This window comes from Phocoena phocoena, chromosome 6 (assembly GCF_963924675.1).
Source record: "Phocoena phocoena chromosome 6, mPhoPho1.1, whole genome shotgun sequence".
NCBI classification, from domain to species: domain Eukaryota; kingdom Metazoa; phylum Chordata; class Mammalia; order Artiodactyla; family Phocoenidae; genus Phocoena; species Phocoena phocoena.
Window position 1 is genome coordinate 109201029 of NC_089224.1, and position 20653 is coordinate 109221681.

Sequence of the window (20653 nt, forward strand, 5' to 3'; positions counted from 1 at the left end):
CCTGGGGATTCAAGAAGAAAACGAGGCACACGTGATTCCTGCCTTCAGTGACCTTGCATTCATTCGAGTGAAGGGGAAAAAAAGCGAGAAGAAAATCTAGTTTACAGATGAGAAAACAGGCTCCGAGGCAAACGGATTTGTCCAACGATTTAAGGAAGCTGTGAGCAGGGCTCAGATCTGACTCCAAAGCCACACTTCTCTAATCACACAATACCTGCTTTAAATCAGCCCAGGAGTCAACCGACCTGTTCTTTCCTCGTCACAACCTGGGTGACTACCTCAGGAAAAATGGCACAGGTGGGCCATACCTGACAGCTCAGAGACTGGAGCCTGTCCACCTCTCTTAAACTAAATGAGAAAACCCCTCTCAGTGACTGAATTTTGCTTTTGAGCTTCCCAACCCCCAGACTCTGAACACATTACCTAGCGTTGGTACAAGAAGACGCAATACCAACAATAAGGCTGGGTCCATTTCATATTTAATACTTAAGTGCTAAAAGTGATAGAACTTGCTTTTTCTTTCATAATGAAAAGAAACAGATAACTTTGTAAAAGTCAGAAAATACCAGTGTTCCTTTGACCTCAAGCTAGATTTTTCTGCTGTCAGCTGGATCCACTGTAAAGAGTGACGGATGCGTTTCTGAACCCCACTCCAAATACTTGAAAACAGGAGACATGATTGCATATATAGTAATAATAAAACCACAATCTAAAGGGTATTATCTCACCCTGAAACACACAACTGTTTCCTCCTGACCCAGGGCAAATATTAGGAGAAAGTCAACGTATTTACAAACGAGATTTAATAATGCTCTCAAGAATAGAGTTTGTCCCCAAATAGGAAAACTACACATTGTTTCAAAAGGTTACAAATTCAGTGCCTGAAAAATCCAGCAGGTAAGCAGCAGGACGGATAGAGTCTGTTTTGGGAACTGTCTGCTAGCCAATGAGCAGGCTTCTGTCCAGGAAGCCTTTTATCAGGGGGAATAAAGGGAGTGAACGACACTGTTAATACCCCACTTTGCACCTCTCCCCTTTAGCCTCCCTCAGTACCGCCTGTTCATCTTCTTGAACTTCTCGTAGTGGTAGTCATCTGTGGCCTTCTCGTTGGCAGGACGCTTGCGGTTGGGAGGGGACCCTGAGAAGGAAAAGAGGAAAAGCTGTTTGCCATGCTGGAAGCCAACAACAGGCATAGCTCCACGTAGGCAAGGACGACCATGCCTGTCTCACTCCCTACAGGAGCCCCAGTGCCTACTCTAGTGAACAGGAACATAGTAGGGCCTCAGTAAGTACCTGTTTTGGGGTGAATAGCAATAAACATGGTGGAGTCAGGGGCCAACCAAAATATGCTGACTTCAGTGTCAGACCAGGTGGGCAGCAGTAGCTACGCTTCATTGAGAGCTTGACAACGTACCAGGCATGGCACTAAATCTGTTTAGACAAGACTTCCTTCCACCCACCCAGCAATCCTAGCAGGGGCATGTTACCATCTCTGCTCAGAGAGGTTAGCTGATTTGCTCAAGGTCACTCAGGAAGTGAAGGTAGGCTGAGGTGAACCCTTTGGTGTCTCCAAAGTCCCTGCTTCCTAGGTATTAATAATAGGAAGCCCTTTGGGAATCAAAGACCACACAGCTAAGGTGTTACAGAAAATAATTTCTCCAGTAGGAAGGAAGAAACAGAGCAACAGGCTGGATTTTCAGAAGCCTCAGCAAATTTAGCACTTCCTTAGAATCCTCCATTGTTGATGAGAAAGATGACACCGCCTGGTGCTGGTGAGCACGTGGGAAAGGGGCACTGCTGGATGTTGCTGGCGGGAGAACGAATTAGGATCATCTGGTGAGTTCTCACAAGGCAGCTTAAGGACATGACATAGGCAAGAATGATCATCATTAAATAGGGAAAACTGGGAAACAACCTAAGTGTCCCGCCAGAGGGAAATGGTTAGACTATAGGACATCTAACTATACAGCAGAACGTGATATGGCCATTGAAGGGGAAAATGTATTTACTGTCACGGAGAGACAGGCAGAGCTCACTAAAAAGCTGTGAGATCCTATTAAGTATGTATACAGAGTATGTGTATTTTTTAAAAGTGCGCAAGGTTATACACAGTCAGCCCTTGATATCCCTGGGCTCCGCATCCATGGATACGGAGGGCTGACTGTGGGACTTGAGCATCCACAGATTATGGTGTCTGCAGCGGGTCCAGGAACCAGTCCCCCACGGATACTGAGGGATAACAATATATAAAAATGTTAACAGGGGCCGTCTTTGGGTGGTGAAATTATGATTAACTTTTAATTTACTTTTGCTTATTGAAATTTTCTAATTTTTTGAGTCTCTGTTATATTTGACAGCCCAGTGAATCCTTAGAGCAACCCCAAGTGGTAAGTTTTATTACTATCTCCATCTTAGAGGTAAAGAAACTGAGGCTTGGAAAGGGGAAGGCACATGACCATGGCACAGAAAATGGACTAGAACCCAGAGGCCCTGACCCCAAAGCCCAAGCGCCGCCCCTGCCGAGTCCCTCCCCGCCTCCACGGGCCCTGGGCAACGGTCACGCCAGGCAGCCCGAGGCCTCTGCCGTACTCACGCTCAGGCTCCGGCTTCTCTGTGTCACCCACTCTCAACGGTCGGGCTTTGGGCTCTTCTTTGTTTCTCCGTATGGGAGCATTGAGCTCCTCGTGATAAACTGGACCAAAAGAGACCAGGGGACGGGTCAGACAGACTTCGGGAACCCAGGGACCTCGACCCAATGGCGTGGGCTGGAGCTGCTTCCCCGGAGACGCGACACTTACATCGGTTGTGCTGTACGTAATTCACAGCCATGTTGGTGGGCACAAAGGATGTCTCACTGTCCTTCTTCTTGTTCTGCTGCTCTGCCAGCAGACGGGCCTTGGCATCCTCCGTGGAAATGATATTTTTTATTTTAGCACTATGGGGAGAAAGGAGCCACACCACAGTGAGATCATCACACCTCTGGGCCTCAGGGGGAACTGACTAAAGCGGCTGGCAGCACCCCCCCCCGCCCCACTGCATAAGGACGTCATCTTTCTTGGGGCACAGCTCTCTACAATTTACCAACTCCCCTGCGGCCAGACTGTCACGGAGCTCTCCCAGCATCGGAGATGCAGGAGTTCCTCTCTTCTGATCAAGAGGAAATTGAGCTGGAGGTCAGGTGAACTGACTAAGGCTCAAAGCTAGTAAGGCCAAAAAGGAAGCGAGAACCCAGAAGTCTCCCAACTTTCTACCACACCCGAAGACGATTACGACCACTGTATTTCCTCCATAAAAATCCCCTTTTGGAGCAGATGCTTTGTAGTAAAAATGAAAGAAGGATCACGGGGTGGGTGAGCCTTTATCATTGCTCCTGCTAGAATAAAGCAGCAGAATACACGGACCGGAAGAGAAGAGCTGAAGTGCTGTGAACTAAGGCTAAATAAAAACATTCTTGTTTGTTTTCAGCAGTCAGGAGTCCCTTGCCTCTTTAACTACTTCTGACCAACCCTTCAGAGAAACTCCTGGCGACAACCACGTCAGCCTGCCACAGAAGACAGTTTGTATCTGTGGGTTTCCAAGGAGACAGGTTAAGAAACAGTCCCTTAACTTTTAACTGGAAAGCAGAGAGCTCGTCTTTTCTGCCTAGGGGCGGGAGAGAGGCACGACCGTGGGTCTGAAACGCACTCGATGCCGAGGTCCACCTCCGGGATGCCGCTCAGCATCTGGTTGGACAGCATCTCCTCAGTCTTCTTTGCTGAGGAAACCCGGATGTTTTCCGGCAGTTCGTAAAGGCAGTCCTCTGCATTCTTTGGCTTAACTTTCTGTTCCTCGTGTTCCACGATCCCTTTCCGCTTCTTCAGCTCCGTCTCAATGTACTTCATCCTGGAATGAGATACCCAAAGGCCTCAAAAAGGGGCAGGAAAGCTCACAACTGGTGTCTTTTAAGTGAGTGGTCCCCAACACTGGCTCACGGAGCCGTGATGGTTGATGATGAAGTTGCCATCGTTCCATGGAGAAGGAGAAAAATAAAAATAACTTGAGTTTTTAAGTCAAGCTAAAAATTTTCAACTTAAAGCACCAACATATATTATGAGATTCTGTCCTACCACACCATGTGTAAGGTTCTTTGAAGACAAAAAGATAATGGTAGATGGTAGTTTGTTTAACAGCCTTGTTGGCAGAATGAAAAATAGGCAAGTCCATTGTTTATCCCTGCAATTTTGGGAGGATGGAACACTACTAGTCAAGGAATCTAAAATTCCAAGAACCACACTTTTGAAGAATTTTTGAGTTTTTCAAAGTTCTCAAGCCTCAGGCGGTGGGGAAAGGGGAGGCGGGGGCGCGAGAGGGGCCAATTTGCTGCCTTTGGATAAGTCTAGAAATGTCATCTGTGACAAAATATCTTGGACTCTGTCTGGCTGGAGCCCTCCCCCAATCTCTTACTGATGAACAGACTGACACCTACATGTCAGCATCCTCGTCCCTTCGGTTGGTTTCTGCAGAAAATGACGTCCCCAGATGGAGGTCTTCCTCTTCACTGATCCTAAAAAAAGAGAACAGTGAAGCAGAGCCTTAGAGTCACAGCTAAGTGAGGCTGAGTGTGATGTTACATGAATAAAACAAGTATGCAACGAAATGTACAACATCCTGTTTATGGTCAAGAAATATATACATATATATGATACGTAAACAGAAGGAACTCTAGGAATATATGCAAGCACCCTGACGGCCTCTGGAGATATCTCGGGGGAATGAGTAGATTCGTTTATATTTCACTTTTGTATTGTGTGTATTATATTTGTAATTGTTTCTATGTTTTCCTCAAAAAAGAAAAACAACTTCCACATGGGTTTGAAAGACAATATATAGCGGCTTCCCAGGTGGTGCAGTGGTTGGGAGTCCGCCTGCCAGTGCAGGGGACATGGGTTCGAGGCCTGGTCCAGGAGGGTCCCACATACCGCAGAGCAACTAAGCCCGTGCGCCACAGCTGCTGAGCCTGCGCTCTAGAGCCCGTGCGCCACAACTACTGAAGCCCACGCGCCTGGAGCCTGTGCTCCGCAACGGGAGAGGCCACTGCAATGAGAAGCTTGCGCACCGCAACGAGGAGCGGCCCCCGCTCGCTGCAACTACAGAAAGCCCACGCGCAGCAGCGAAGGCCCAACGCAACCAAGGATTAAAAAAAAAAAAAAGTTAATATACAAGGCACCTTTACAAGAGGTGCCTACCCGCATCACTCTAAGTTAACTTTTGAAGAGTTTTTGTTTTCTTTGTTTTTAAACAACATACCGTTTACAAAGCACAAAGGGTACTCCGAGATGTCTCATTAAAGCTGCGGCAGGACCCAGCTCCCTGGGGGAACACAGACCCAGGCAGGGGCTGCCGGTGAATTTGCCTCTCAGCCAGTTTCGCACTTACTTATCTTTGCCCCTTTCCTTTAGTTTCTTCATGTCCACCATCCCACCTGTCTTCATCTGAAAGGGATCATCCTGCAGAGAGCAAACACAGCCGAGAAGAAGCATTTATATAACTTGCAGTGGAATTTTTTTTGTCTTCTTTTGAGAAAACACAATCATCCACTGAAGAGCAGCCACATCTTCCCACTGCCCAGGGAGGACCCCACAACTCACCACTAGAGTGGTCTCTTCTTGTACCTTCTCTCCCACCAGCAGGGCTACAGCACTGAGAAAAGCCAAAAAGTGGGGGAGAGAGAGAGAGAAAGGGCACAATTCAGAGATAAGGAGAAACATTTAGGAAGTCTTTAGGTTGCAACATTAGGGCAAGGGTGAGATTTGCGGGGTGAACACTGAAGCTGGCTGGAAAAGCCTACAAGAATAACAGGGTCCAAGAAACACTCTAGATGCTGGAGGTGGGGGTAGTGGTGACGTCAGTGGAACATTTTCCTGCAAAGTCATTTAGCATTATCTTGGCTTAGAAATCTCATTTCTAAGATTATGCCTTCAGGGAAAATGAAGCTAAAGACAAATGCAGAAAAATACTATTGCAGCCTTATTTGATGGTGAAATTTAAAAAAATGATCTACAGGTCCCAAAATAAGGGGTAAGTTAAATTATGATATGTACATCTGATAGAATATTATGCAGATATCAAAAAGGTTTTTGGAAAAATTACCCACAATGTGGTTGAATGCCCACAATATCATAAGTTGAAAGTACAGTAGTCCCCCTTTATCTGTGGTTTCACTTTCCACAGTGTCAGTTATCTGTGGTCCAAAAATATTAAATGGAAATTTCCAGAAATAAAAAATTCGTAAGTTTTAAATTACCAGCTGTTCTGAATGGTGTGATGAATCTCTGCCATCCTGCCCCGTCCCACAGAGGAGGTGAATCATCCCTTTGCCCTGAGTGTCCACACCGTATACACTACCCACCCATCAGTATAGGAAAAAATAATCTACATAAGGTTCAGTACTACCTAGTCTTCAGGTATCCACTGGGGGTCTCAGAACATAGCCCCCGTGGATAAGAGGGGACTACCGAAGAACAACAGAATAAAAGTAAAGCTGCTCATTGTCCTTACAGAAAAGAGAGAAAACAGACAGGAAAAGAACATTAAATGTTAACACTGATCACCTCTATATGGGAGAATTATGGTACTGTTTATTTTCATGATTATACTTTTCTAAATTTTCCCAAACTCTTAACAATCAGTGTGCATTTCACAGTTAATCACAGTGTGAATTTGACAATAAAAACACTGATCAATGACCTGTTTCTGTACCTCTGGAGCAAACTTCAAGATCACATGGCTCGGGGCATGTCCTGGTTAAACATCTGCAAAAAACGCTTGGACCCCTCCCCAGGCAGTACAAGGTGCAAAGTGTGTCAAGAGAAGGGGCTATGTCTGAGGAGACATTTGTGACAGCGACCGGGTGGGGATGGGGGAGTCGGGGTAGGTGGTGTCTCGGTCATGCCCTCCTCCTCCGGGTCCTCTCCCCCACGCAGTACCCACCTCACCCCGTTGGGCCTCTTCCTCAAGTTCTGCACCTCTCGGGTCTCTTCCAGTTTTAATCTAAAAAAAAAAAACAAAAACAAAAGGCAATGCACAGGCTGAGAGACCCTCCACGGAACTCAGAGTCAAAAGGCAGCTTCGAGGGACACCCCTGCCTCGCTGCCTGCCCGCAGCGGTCCAGAGGGTGACTCTGCGTCTGGACCCACCAACGGGAGTCAGAACCGCTGCGCATGCCAGGGGCACCTCTCCCAACCATGAGACCTTGGGGCGGCGGTCTCATCCCTACGGGCCTCAATTTCTTCACAGAAGGGGATAACAACCCGGCTCATAATTAGCAATGTTGTCAACAAGATACCTGGCCGGTGGTGAGTCCCCCTAGGCTGCCTCTCTCTTCCTGCCCCGTGGAAGCCCGCCCCAAACGCACCGAACTTCCTCTGAGTCCTGCTCATCTTCCTCCGACTCCGAGTCGGCCCGGCGCCGGCGGAAAGTCTTCCCGGTGACCGGCATAGTCGCGCCAGCCCCGCGGTCTAGCCGCCGAGCCCCTGCGCTGAGATCTAGGATACTTCCGGCGCTCAGCAGTGAGATCAGAGCGCCGGCCCCTACCCGGCCCGGCCCGGCCCGGCTCGGTCCGGCCCCAAGCCCTCAGGCCCCGCCCTCGGCCCACACCGTTCATCTGACCACGCCCCTACCCCTGGCGTCGGCCTCTCCCGATTGGGCAGCCGAGGGGGAGGAGGCGGGGCGCGGCCGGCCGGGCCTCCTGACCCTGCGCTGCGCGGAGCCGCGGAAGGCGCGCTTGACTGACAGGCGGAGGTGGCGCGGTTGCTACGGCAGGTGAGTTCCGGGCAGCAGCCAGCTGCTTCAGGGGGCCGGGTCTCTCCGAGAAGGGGCGAGCCCAGTCCAGCTACGGGCCGGCGGGGCCTGGCCCTGCCTGGTACGCAGAACGCCGCGGCCAGGTGAGCTGAGCCTGGGACCACCCCCACACCCTGGCCGCCACCGCCCTGTCCCCTCCTCCAGCCGGCGCCCAGGGGATCCTCTCGGGCCCCAGCAGCCCACTTCGAGCCCCCAGGGGCTCGTTGCTTCTCCGGAACAGGAGCCGCTATCTCTTTTATTTCTGCCTGGGCCTGACCCAGCGTTTAAAGCACGTGTGTGGCGTCTGGGAGCGCTGACTTGTATTTCCCCGGGGTCTGGGCCCTGACGGGCACTTTTTTCTTTAGGGACAAAAGATCACCACTTCTTAGCGACGATGAATTAAAGTCCCAGTCCCGACCGCCCCGCTAATGATCACTTCCAGCCACTTCTCCCCGAGGAGAGTCGCGTCTGGTGTTTTGAACCCACCCGGGAGGGTTTGAGGGTAGAGGGTGCTTGCTGGCCGCTTCCCGGGACCTTCGGGGGCCTTGTTTTCGTCCTTTGTCACGAGGACTGTCTCTCCGGCCTCCGCCCCTTCTACCCGAGGATGCTGTGAGGATTAAGTTTGTTTGAAAAAACAGGCATCAACAAACGCTTAGGATATACCTAAATGCATAAATAACGGCTTACGGGACGTCTAGAAAGCCCTTATTAGTTTTTCTTTTCTCAATATACTGTCTGTCCTTTCCTTTACAAGAACTACCTCTTATTAAGCGCTTCTTATGTGGCAGGCACTGCAGCATTATTTCATTGAACTCACCCAGCAATCCTAGGACGTAGATTCAGTTACTGTTTTTCATTTTGCAAACGAAGACACCAAGGCTCAGAGAGGCAGTATGTGCCTCAGGTGGCACAGCTGGAAGGCGGAGCAGGAATCAGTCACAGGCCTACCTCTGCTACACCTTGTTCACTTAAGAGTTCAGTGAATGTTTACTGCAGGTTCCCTGTTCCGGAAGACCGTTCCGAAGCAGGGCAGCATTTCTGGAATGCCTTACTTTTCTCTGGAACAGTCTCCTTGGAGGTTGTTTTGTTCTCTTCCTTGGACTGAGACAAATAGTAGACTCAGGACTTGTTGGAACAGCCTTTTGGCTTTGATAAAAAGCCATAGTTTAAAAGCCTCCAAGTCTTGCCCTCTGCAGCCTGGTTCAGCCAAACCCAGATGCACATGGAATCACTGGGCACCTTGTCCGTGGTGGCTGAAGGAGAGGCTCCTTGGGAATTGCTGCAGGAACCCAGGGAGTCGACGTCTGCAGCTCTCACGCTCTCAGAGTTGGCTCCAATTTTGCCCTCGCAGCAGCGCTCCCACCGGGGGTACCGGACAGCACTAAGGAGAGGGCCACAAGGCCAAGGACATTTCTGGATCCCCCTCATCTGACATCCCAGGGAGGACCATCTGGTACAGATGCACTGTCCCCGCTGGCCAAGACCAGAGTGCCCACTGATAACCTCCTGGGCTGTGGCAGATCTAATTGAGACTTGTTTAGCAAAAGTAATGCTGAAAAGTGGCAGCTGTGAATCTGGCAGCGTGTGGCTGGGCTGAGGGGCTGCAGATCCTCTGAGTTTTGCTGGGCCTTTTTGGGGATGGGATGAAACTGCTTCTCAGAGGGAGCCTGTGGGAAATCTGGGTTCTCTTCAGTTCAGAGATAGACCATGTCTTCGTTTGGTTTGAGAGCTTGGTTCCTGAGGAAATGTGCAGGTTTGGCTTGAGTTTGGGTTAGCGTGCCGGCTCCTTTGTGGAGCCAGGTGAAACGTGGGCTTGTGTCAGTGAGCATTCATGTCTTTGGGATCCAGCAAAATGATTGCAGTTCACAGCCTGGCCATAGCACGTATTCAGTGAATGTTTGTTAGACGGGTTTACTTATTCAGCAGCTATTTACTGAGCTTTCAGTATATGGAGCAGGCACTGTTTTAGGTGCTTGAAGAATATCAGGGAGCAAAGGAGACTAAAGACCCCTGAACTAGTGGACTTTATCTTCTGATAACATGATAAGTATGTAAGTATGTTAGAAGGTGATGCCATGGAAATAGAAAAAAATAGATCAAGACAAGGGAATCAGGGGTGGGAGGGAGGGTTGACTTGCTAATTTCAGTTGGTGTTCTGGTTTGAGGTTTGGTGGGTAACATGACAAAGCAGCGGACTGAATTCTAGGCCCTGGGTTCAAGTCCCAGTTCTGCCAGCTTGCTGTGTGAGTCTGGCCAGGAAACTTCCCTTCTCTGAGCCAGTTTCCCCACCAGAGTCCCTGCTGTGACGTTTACTGGCTGTGTGACCTTGGCATGAACCTCTCTGATCCTTTCCTGCTTGGTGGTTTTAGGGGTCCTAGTCTGAGTTTCTGCTTAGACCTACTCCAGGGTTTGCAGCTTCCCAGTGACCGTGGCCAGTCACTGCCTCCCGCCTGTTAAGCCCCAGGGGCTGCCAACCCCATTAACAGACTCTTTTGGACCCCGGAACAAAGTGCAACACCAGGTTTCGGGCCATGAAGAGATGTTATCCTAAACTTAAGGAATTTAAGTTGAGCAGAAAAATGCTGTGTGAAGAATGACTCAGAAGAGGTACTTGTGAGGGAGGCCAGGGGAAGCTACTCTGGGGGTGTGGGGGTGTGGGTTCAAGGATGTAAAGGTCATCCCCACTCCAGTCTGGCCAGGGCTATTTGGGAGCTGGTCGAGCCGACAGTTCAGAGCACTGACTTTGGGGCAGGCCGTCCTGGGTTTGAATCCTGGCTCAACTGCTCAGTAGCTGTGTGGCCCCCTGCCAGTCACTTTGCCTCTCTGAGCCTCCGTCTTTCCTCCTTTGGTGATGGAGGTGGAGATGGATTTAGTTCTCAATGTTGCCCGACCTCCAGAGTGGTTGTGAGGATTTAGTGAGGTCTAGTAGTACCCGTTCCAGTACACCGGGCCACTCCGGGCGGCGGCAGGCAGGGCTTGGCAGGGAAGGAGGTTTGAGGGTCCTGCTTTGAGAGTCGGAAAGATGGTTGACTCAGTGAATTAAGACTGGTTAAAGGAAGGGATGTATCTGGGATTTGGGGAAGATGGGGTTGCTTGGAAGTAGAATGGAGAGAAGGCACGAGGGAGGGAAGAGATATGTGTTCTGTGGGGCGGAGGGCAGCATGGAGGGGTGCGGGCACAGGTGTGTGGGGTGTGGGGTGGCCAGTGTGGTGGGGATCAGGGCAGGTGGGGTCCTTGTGTTGGGGGCGGGCTTGGTAGCATCACCTTCCCATCCTGAGGAACAGGGCTCTTAGGTGGCAGGAGGATGTAGCCAGAACCCCTAGGAAAGTGATGAGTAATGGTCACCTGAGGCCTGGTCGCAGCAGCTCTGCCAGGCCCAGATGTGCTGCCTCACTGCCTGCGCTCCTGCACGGGGTTGAGGTGGGTTACTTTCCCCGTCACTCCGAGCAGGCCCCGGGGAGGGGGAACGTGCCTGCCCTTATTCAGGATGAAGCATCTTGGAAGTCTCATCCGGGGCCTGCAACAGGTGGGCTCAGTGCCAGACCTACCGGCCTGCCTCCTTTCTTCCTGCTTTCTCGTCCCCGAGAGAGGAGGTGGGTCTGGTGGGTCAGGAGGGAGAGGTGCCCCGGGGTCGCTGTAGTGGAGGTGCAACCCCTCTGGCTGGCATCTCGGGCGCAGGCTGTGAGGCGGTGATTTCCAACAGCACAGCAGAGCCGCGGCTCTCAAGAGGGCCCATTCCCGCATCCAGGCCTCTCAGCAGCACAGGTATCTTTCCCTTTCAGTTTTTATTAAACACCTGCCGTGTGCACTCCATTTATTTGCACAGAGGGAAGGGTGGGAAGGGCTGTGAAGGCGGACCCCACCTGGCTCACTTCCCACTGCACCGCTTCCTTGCTCTGTGGTCTCAGGCAAGTGGCTTCCCATCTCGGAGCCTCCGTTCTTCCTCCATAAGATGAGAAACAGCGGTCCTTACCCAAGAGTGTGTAGTGAAGTGCCGGGCATCGTGCCTAGCTCAGAGTAGGCACTCGAGCTTCTGCTGTTGAGTTAGGGTTACCTTTTCCGAAAGACCCCTCCCTGCTCCCACCTTAAGTGAATTAAAGGGACTCTTTCAAAAGTGTCTGTTTTGAAAAACATCAAACTTATAGAAAAGCGAAAAGAATAATAAAATGAAATCCCATTTATACCCTTCACCTGTATTCACCGATTATTAATATGTTTGCCCTGTTTTACTGTCTGTATATTTATACACTCATTATCACCAGAATCATTATTGCCGATCTATTTAGGAGTAAGTTGCAGATATCATGACCCTTTGCCCCTAAATATTTCAGGAGGAATTATCTAAGAACAAGGACACTGTAATACATAACCAGAAAATGTTTTTCATCTTCAGAAGCTTTAACATTGATATAATACTATATCAGTTTCCCAGGGCTGCCAAAGTCCACAGACTGGATGGCTTAAACAACAGAAATTTATTTTCTCACAGTTCTGGAGGCTGGAGGTCCAAGATAAAGATGTCAGCAGATTCGGTTTCTTCTGAGGCCTCTCCTTGACTTGTAGACAGTGACCTCCTTGCTGTGTCCTCACATGGTCTTTTCTCTGGGTGCATCCTTGGTGCCTCCAACACCAGTCAGGTTGGATTAAGGCCCACCCTAAAGACCTCATAGAACTTAATTACCTCTTTAAAAACCTTATCTCCCAATAAGATTACATTCTGAGGTACTGGAGGTTAGGACTTCAACATATGAATTGGTGGGGGGGACTCAACTGGGTCCATAACAAATACTGTTATCTAATATGTAGTCCATATTCAAATGTGTCAGTTGTTCCACTAATGTCCTTTCCCCCGTTGATCCAGGATCCAATTTTGTCAAGTCTTTTTAATGCCTTTTCTCTGGAACAGTTTCTCAGCCTGTGTTGAGGAAGGGAATTGATTTGCCTAGAAGCAGAGGTGCTGGCTGCCTTGGGACAGGAGCCCTATTTAAGGATTTGCACCATTCCCTTGGGTCTCTTTTCAGGGCTTTACTTTGGTGTCAAAAGCACTAGGAGGTGAGCTTGGATCTTTAAAAGTGTCACCGAGAGCCAGAACTGCGTTAGTCACCTGCTGTGTGTCATACTTGGTGGACATTATACATTTCTTGGCTGGGCTGCTTGGCCTGCACTGTCCTGGGCATTGGAGCCCTGAGTGAAAAGCTGATGCAGGACATGCGACTTATGTTCCTACCAATCTCAGTTTCCAGATCTATAAAACATGGCCAGTAACACAATTTATAGTACTAAGCATTTTTTGAACTTTGTTGCTGTGCAGATAGATACAAACTCTGAGCCTCCCTGCAAGTCCAAGTGATCAGAAGTCATTAAATCCTTCCCGTGGGGTTTCCCTGGTGGCGCAGTGGTTGGGGGTTCGCCTGCCAATGCGGGGGACACGGGTTCGTGCCCCGGTCCAGGAGGATCCCACATGCCGCAGGGCGGCTGGGCCCGTGAGCCATGGCCGCTGAGCCTGCGCGTCCGGAGCCTGTGCGTCTGGAGCCTGTGCTCTGCAACGGGAGAGGCCACAACAGTGAGATGCCCTCATAGTGCAAAAAAAAAAAAAAATCCCATGCATTGCCCCACTTCATCCTCTCAGTTACCCTAGTTGCTGTCTTTGTCCCCATTTTCCTGGTTGAGGAAACTGAGGGTTGGGTGATTTAGCTAAAGATACACAGCTTGCAAGTGACAAGAGCAAGGAGTCGAACTCAGGGCTAGCCGTCTCCATAATTGCCTTGTGTGATTACAGACAACTCCGGGGATGATGGGTGTGGAGCAACTGACATGTAGTAAGAGCGCAGTGGAAGGTGGCTCCCGTTAGTAATTATAGCATCCTTTGTGGCTGCACACAGGTGCCGTGGTGTTCAAACAGGGAACTCTGTGCCCCATGAGGGCAGGGCCCGGGCCTGGCTTCTTTCCCATCACCCTAAGGAGGTCAGTGTTGGTTGGGGACCAAGATAAAACAAAATGAAAAATTTTAGACGGCTGGGATCCGTAAAGTATGAGCCTTGCAGACTCGTGCACTTCAGATGTTTCAGGTCCTGCGTGGACTATTAAGCACCCAAAGTTTTTGGTACTACCACGTGACATTTCCCTGTATGTAAACTGATTTTTTAAAACTTGAAGTATAGTTGATTTACAATGTTGTGTTAGTTTCAGGTGTATAGCACAGTGATTCAATTATACATACATACATATATAGGTGTGCATAGGTATATATATGTGTGTATGTAGGTATATATAGGTGTATATATATATATAGGTGTGTTTATATATATATATATATATATGTATTTTTTCAGATTCTTTTCCTTTATAGGTTACTACAAAATATTGAGTATAGTTCCCTGTGCTATACAGTAGGTCCTTGTTGGTTATCTATTTTATATAGTAGGGTGTGTATGTTAATCCCAGACTCCTAATTTCCCCTTTGGTAACCACAAGTTTGTTTTCTATGTTTGTGGGTCTATTTGTACAAAATGATTTTTAACCATTAACTTTTTAACTAATGTTAGTAAACCTTAAACTTTCTATGTCGCTCATACACTGTTGGGAGGCAGATAAATTTGTATAATCTTTCTGGAGGAAAATTTGTCAATATATATCTAGTGCCTTCAAAACAAACATTTTGACCCAGTAATTTTTCCTGTGGTCAAAGATGTAGTCAAAGATTTATATTCTAAAATATTCCTCACTGCCATATATCTAATAACAAAACACATACACACACACACACACAGATATCCTAAGTGTCCAACAATAGGAGAATGGTTAAGTAAGGTATTGTAGAGCTTAAACTGTATGTGGTGTAATGTTATTCAGCCATTAGAAATGAAGTTGTTAAAAAGAAGTCTAGTGAAGTGGGAAATGTTTATAATATAAACCAAAAAAATCTGTATACAAACTATATCTGTCATAGTCTGGTTTAGTTTTAAAATTTATATATTCATACATATGAATAAGACTTACCAAAGCAGTAACCAAATTTTTTTCTGTGTAGAAGGATTACAGGTGATTTTTATTTCAGTTTATGTTTGTCTGTGTTTTCCAGCTTCTATGGAGGTGAATATTAATTTCATTAAAACCAAACAAAAACGCCATTTTCTCTTTGCAGGATAGGTAGGAGAAGAAAATTTTTAACCCAGCACAGAAGTTAATGAGGCAAAAACAAAGGTGTTAAGAGCAAATCTTCTTCAGAACGAGTCACAAGGTGAAGAGTTGTACTTTTCAAGCCATCCAGGTAGCGGCTGAGGCAGTTCTTGGGGCTTCCGGGACCACTCAGGTGCTGCTGCCCCTCTCTGAAATGGCCCTCAAGTGTCCTGTTCACACTCTGTGGGCCTGGAGAGCTCCAAGGTATGAGGTTCTCCTCCCCAGGGTGCTCTCAGGAGTCTGCAGAGAAGCACGGACAGACGCAAGAGGGGCAACCCCACATACCGAAGAGGCTGGACACGTGCTCCTCTTATTTTCGAAACTTTTTTTTTTTTTTTTTGCAGTACGCAGGCCTCTCACTGTTGTGGCCTCTCCCGTTGCGGAGCACAGGCTCCGGACGCGCAGGCTCAGCAGCCATGGCTCACGGACCCAGCCGCTCCGCGGCATGTGGGATCTTCCCCGACCAGGGCACGAACCCGCGTCCCCTGCATCAGCAGGCAGACTCTCAACCACTGCGCCACCAGGGAAGCCCTTATTTTTGAAACTTTAAAAATTATACTTAAAAGTAACCAATTAGGGTCTATGTTACAAAAGCAACACAAATTTGTTGCAGAAAATGCAGACAAGCAAAAAAGGAGGAAAAGAAATCACTTGACTCTGTCCTCCCAGAGATGAGGAGGGCACCCTTTCTGTAGGTGCAAAAACAAAATTATTTTACCAAAATGGAATTTTACTATAACAGCGTTTTATAACTTTTTGACTTTTTTTCCTTTTCTATTATGGTTTATTACAGGATATTGAATATCGTTTCTGTGCTATACAGTAGGACCTTATTTATCCATTCTATGTATAATAGTTTACATCTGTATAGCTTTTTGACTTCCGATTCATTCAGCAAATATTTACTGAGAAGTTACTATGTTCCAGGTGCTGTTTTAGGTATTTGGGATACAACAGTGCATAAAACAGATCCCTGCCCTTAGGGGACTCACATTCTTGAGGAAAGATAGGAATTAGACAAACAAAAAATCCCGGCAGTCTAGTGGTTAGGACTCTGCGCTTCCACTGCAGGGGACCCAGGTTCGATCCCTGTTTGGGAACTAAGATCCTGCCTGCTGTACAGCATGGCCAAAAAAAAAAAAAAAGGATAAATGACCAAAATGATTATAGAGCATGCCAAGTATGGGCCAGGATGGAGAGAGGGCCTTTCTCGAAAGAGAGTAATGGGGTAGGGTGGGACTGCCTTCATCAGGGTGGCCAGGGGACCTGGTCAGGGGACAGTGAAACCGAGAACTGAAGGATGAGAGAGGGAGAGCTACATTGAGCAGCACGGCAGGGCACCAGTGGGGACCAGTGTCTTTCCTGGTCATTGAGCAGTTTACGTCATTATACCCCGTCCCAGCTTTTTCAGATTTGTTTTAATGGTGTCATACTATATGTATTCTTATGCAACTTATTTAAAAGTTATTGTATTTTATTGTAGTTTTAAAACGTCAGTAGAATACATATAACATGAAATGTACCATCTTAATCATCTTTTAGTGTACAGCTCGCTGGCATTAAGTATATTTACAATGTTAGGCAACCATCACCACCGTCCATCTCCAGAACTTTTCCGTCTCCCCAAGCGGAAACTCTGCACCCACAAGTCAACTCCCCATTCCCCCTACCCCTGACAGCCATCATGCTACTGTCTGTCTCTATGGATCTGACTCCTCTAGGGACCTCATATAGGTAGAATCGTACAGTATTTGTCCTTTAGTGTCCGGCTTATCTCATTTCGCATAATGTCGTCTAAAACATTCCAAGACCATAGAAAGTTCCCTCTTGCCTCTTTGCAGTGTAGCCTTACCTTCTGCCCCAGGCAGCTACTGATCCAGTTTCTATCACTGCAGATTAGTTTCGTCTGTTTTGAAGTTTCATAAAAGTAGAATCATATAATGTGTACTTTTTTGTTTCTTTGACTTCTTTTCCTCAGCTTAATGTTTCTGGAATTGATTCATGTTGCTGTGGGTATCAGTAGGTCTTTCTAATGCCATGTATTATTCTATATGAAAATACCAAGAGTTTGCTTCAGTCCCCTGTTTGTTGGACATTTAGGGTCTTTCCAGTTTTGGGCTATGATGTATAAAGCTATTATGAGTGTCTGTGTACAAGTCTTTGTGTAGATGCATGTTTTCATTTCTCCTGGGACGATATCTAAGAGAGGAATTGCAGGATCCTATGATAAGTATAAGCTTACCTTTGTAGGAAACTGCTAAACTATTTCCAAAGGTTTTTATACCACTTAACACTCCTATCAGAATATATGAGAATTCCTTTACAAATTCAGCAACAGCTGGTAACGTATGTTATTAGTTTTAGATATTCTTGGGTGTGTGAGATGTTATCTCATGGTTTTAACTTGCATGTCTCTGATGGCAGGTGATGTTGAGCGTGTTTTCATGGGCTCGTTGGCCGTTCTTACTTGGTGAAGTATCTGTTCAATCATTTGTCCGTTTAACAAAATTAGACCATTTACCCTTTTGGGAGTTGTAAGAGTTCTTTATATATTTTGGGTATTTGTCAGATACAGGTTTCGTGAACATTTTCTCCCAGCCTGTAGCTTGTCTTTTCATTTTCTTAACAGCATCTTTTGAAAAGAAAAAGTTTTAATTTTGAAAAAGTCCAGTTCATCAATGTTTCCTTTTATGATTAATGCCTTTTGTGCCCTGAGACCTTCGCCAGCTTCAAAGTTGCCAAGATTTTCTCTGTTTTTTCCTCTAGAAGTTTCAGAGTTGTAATTTGTTTGTTTAAAGTCTGAGATCTGGAGAATTGGTGGGCTGTTCCATGCCCAGGCTGGTCCTGGAGGGGCTGTTGGTCAACGGGAGGGTCAGGGTGAGGTCCGGGGCTGCGGTCGTGGCTCAGCAGACGGACCTTGAGGGCTCCGTGGGGTTTGCAGATCTCCCACGTCAAGTATACAGCAATCAGTGAAGACAGTGGTTGAATTCACACTTAGGGTTCTACAATAACCAACTCGTTATTCCTCACAGATTTGTATTCTCCAGAGCATCCAGGTCCTTCCATAGAATAAAAAAGACCGTATAGATGGAACAATCCAAAGTTTTCTTCAAAGAACACAATAGTTGATGCCCTGGGGTTTGGAGATGCAGTTGGTCATAGACAGCCTGTTACTGACTGCATTGATAGCACATGCGAGGACCACCTAAGTGCAGAATCTCGAGTGAACAGACGTTAGACGCTGGACAACAAGATGCAGAGTTGTTTACACTTCGTTGCTCCTTCAAGACATGGATACCATGGATATCCATAGTACCACTGGATATCGAGTTTATGAAGTGTTTGCATGAAAAAGTGAGTATTATCCCACTTATTGCCAAAGCTCACACCAGAGAAGTGCCAACAGTTTAGAAAACAGATGATGAAAGAAACCCAAAACTATAAAATTAAAATACGTGAATTTCCAGAAACAGATGATGATGAAAAATAAAAACTTGTTAAAAACATGGAGGACCGTTTCCCTCTTGCTGTGGAAGGTAGCAATACTGTCATCAAGGTTAATGGCAAAAGGGTCAGAGGAAGGCGGTATGCTTGGGGTATTGCTGAAGTTAAAAGTGGTGAACATTGGGATTTGACAATTCTAAGAGATATGTTGCTAAGAACACACATGCAGGACTTGAAAGATGTTATTGGTAACGTGCGCTATGAGAACTACAGAAGCAGAAAACCTGCAGCTGTGACTTACGATGCAGTTGACAACAACAAGAACAAAAGGCAGCTTCCTAAGAGCCCCCTGGCACAAATGGAAGAAGAAAGAAGGGCGCGTGTAGCTAAGATGATGTTGGAGATGGAGCAGGTGTTGGAGATGAAGGCCAAAGAAAAAGTTCGAAAGCTGAAGGACTCTGAAGCTGAGCTCCAGCGGCGCCATGAGCAAATGAAAAAGAATTTGGAAGCACTGCACAAAGAATTGGAGGAAAAATGTCATCAATTTGAAGATGAGAAATCAAACTGGAAAAGCTCAATAGTGTACTTTCGAACAACCAAACTCTTTGAGAACCATGGAAAAAAAATGAGAAGAAAGGGAAGGTCTTTTAAACCCTCTACTGACCACCAATTACATAAAGTCTGTGATTCATTTCTAAATAATTTTTGTATACGGTATGTAGGGTAGGGGTTAAAGTTCATTTTTTTTTACCATATGGATATCATCGTTCCAGTACCATTTGTTGAAAAGACCATCTTTTGCCCATTGAATTATATCAGTACCTTGGGATTTCCCTGGTGGTCCAGTGGGTAAGACTCCACGCTCCCAATGCAGGGGGAGCAGGTTCTATCCCTGGTCAGGGAACTACATCCCTCATGCCACAACTAAGAGTCAGTATGCCGCAGCTAAGAAGTCCGCACACCACAACTAAGAGTCTGCATGCCGCGGCTAGGAAGTCTGCACGCCACAGCTAAGACTTGGCACAGCCAAAATTAAAAATAATAATAATAATGAATTATATCAGTACCTTTGTTGGAAATCAATTGACAACAAATGTGTGGGTCTAGACTTTCTACTCTGTTCCCTTGAGCTGTATGTCTGTGTTTGAGCCCATGCCACACTGACTTGATTACTGTAGCTTTATAGAAAGTCTTAAGTCAAGTATAAGTCTTCCAACTTTGTTCTTTTCAAAAATTGTTTTGGCTATTTTAGGTCTTTTGCTTTTCCCTATAAATTTTATTTTATTTTTTTTAATGAAAAAAATTTATTATTTATTTAGACTGTGTTGGGTCTTCATTGCTGTGCACGGGCTTTCTCTTGTTGTGGTGAGCAGGGGCTACTCTTCATTGCAACGTGTGGGCTTCTCATTGCGGTGGCTTCTCCTGTGGAGCACAGGCTCTAGGCGTGTGGGCTTCAGTAGTTGCGGCACGCGGACCCTAGGGTGCGGGGGCTTCAGTAGTGGTGGCACACGGGCTCTAGGGCACACGGGCTTCAGTAGTTGTGGCACACGGGCTCAGTAGCTGTGGCTTGCGGGCTCTAGAGCGCAGGCTCAGTAGTTGGGGCGCACGGGCTTAGTTGCTTCGTGGCATGTGGGATCTTCCTGGACTAGGGATTGAACCTGTGTCCCCCGCATTGGCAGGAGGATTCTTAACCACTGCACCACCAAGGAAGTCCCCTTATAAATTTTAGAATCAGCTCGGCAATTTCTACAAACAAGGCTGCTGGGATTTTGATTGAGATTACATTGAATCTGTAGATCAATTTGGGGAGAACGGACATCTTAACCGTATTAAGTGTGCTAGTCCGTGGACGTGGTGTATCTCTCCATTTATTTAGATCTCATTTAATTTCATGGATAGGAAGATTTAACATTCATCATCATTTTCAATGGCAACGTAGTACAACAGTGTACGGTTGTGGTACCCTCTAACCAGTTCCCTGTTGTTGTTCACTTGGATTATGTCCAGTTTCCCCCCATTATAAACAGCGCTACAGTGGATGTCTTTGTCATTCTGTCTTTGCACACACCCTTGATGATTTACTTAGAGAAAATCTGGAGCCAAGTCAACCCTCTTGACTGTTCTTTGCTCTCTGCCTTACTTAAACTGGTGGGCATTCGTGTGCGGTGGAATGTGGAATGCCAGTGATCGGGCTTGCTTTTGGTGAGGCCCA

At 47.1% G+C, this 20653-nt stretch overlaps 1 protein-coding gene and 1 pseudogene across 2 annotated transcripts; one reads left to right on the forward strand and one right to left on the reverse strand.

Annotated features, from left to right (window-relative positions):
* Positions 1 to 463: 463 nt before the first annotated feature.
* Positions 464 to 7519, reverse strand: C6H9orf78 (chromosome 6 C9orf78 homolog). 2 transcript variants are annotated; one of them, XM_065879319.1, is made up of 9 exons: positions 7394 to 7519; positions 6970 to 7029; positions 5628 to 5679; positions 5416 to 5486; positions 4466 to 4543; positions 3685 to 3882; positions 2799 to 2935; positions 2594 to 2692; positions 464 to 1138 (listed from the first exon to the last, which is right to left on the reverse strand). In XM_065879319.1, the coding sequence occupies exons 1-9, from the start codon at positions 7474 to 7476 to the stop codon at positions 1047 to 1049; spliced, it is 870 nt and encodes a 289-aa protein (XP_065735391.1). In that variant the 5' UTR covers positions 7477 to 7519; the 3' UTR covers positions 464 to 1046. The 2 variants fall into 2 exon arrangements, with proteins under 2 accessions (XP_065735391.1, XP_065735392.1); XM_065879320.1 differs by lacking the exon at positions 5628 to 5679 and having other exon boundaries at positions 5416 to 5471; positions 6975 to 7029; positions 7394 to 7494.
* A 10307-nt stretch (positions 7520 to 17826) lies between these two features.
* Positions 17827 to 19092, forward strand: LOC136125146 (septin-7 pseudogene; annotated as a pseudogene).
* The last annotated feature ends 1561 nt before the right edge of the window (positions 19093 to 20653 follow it).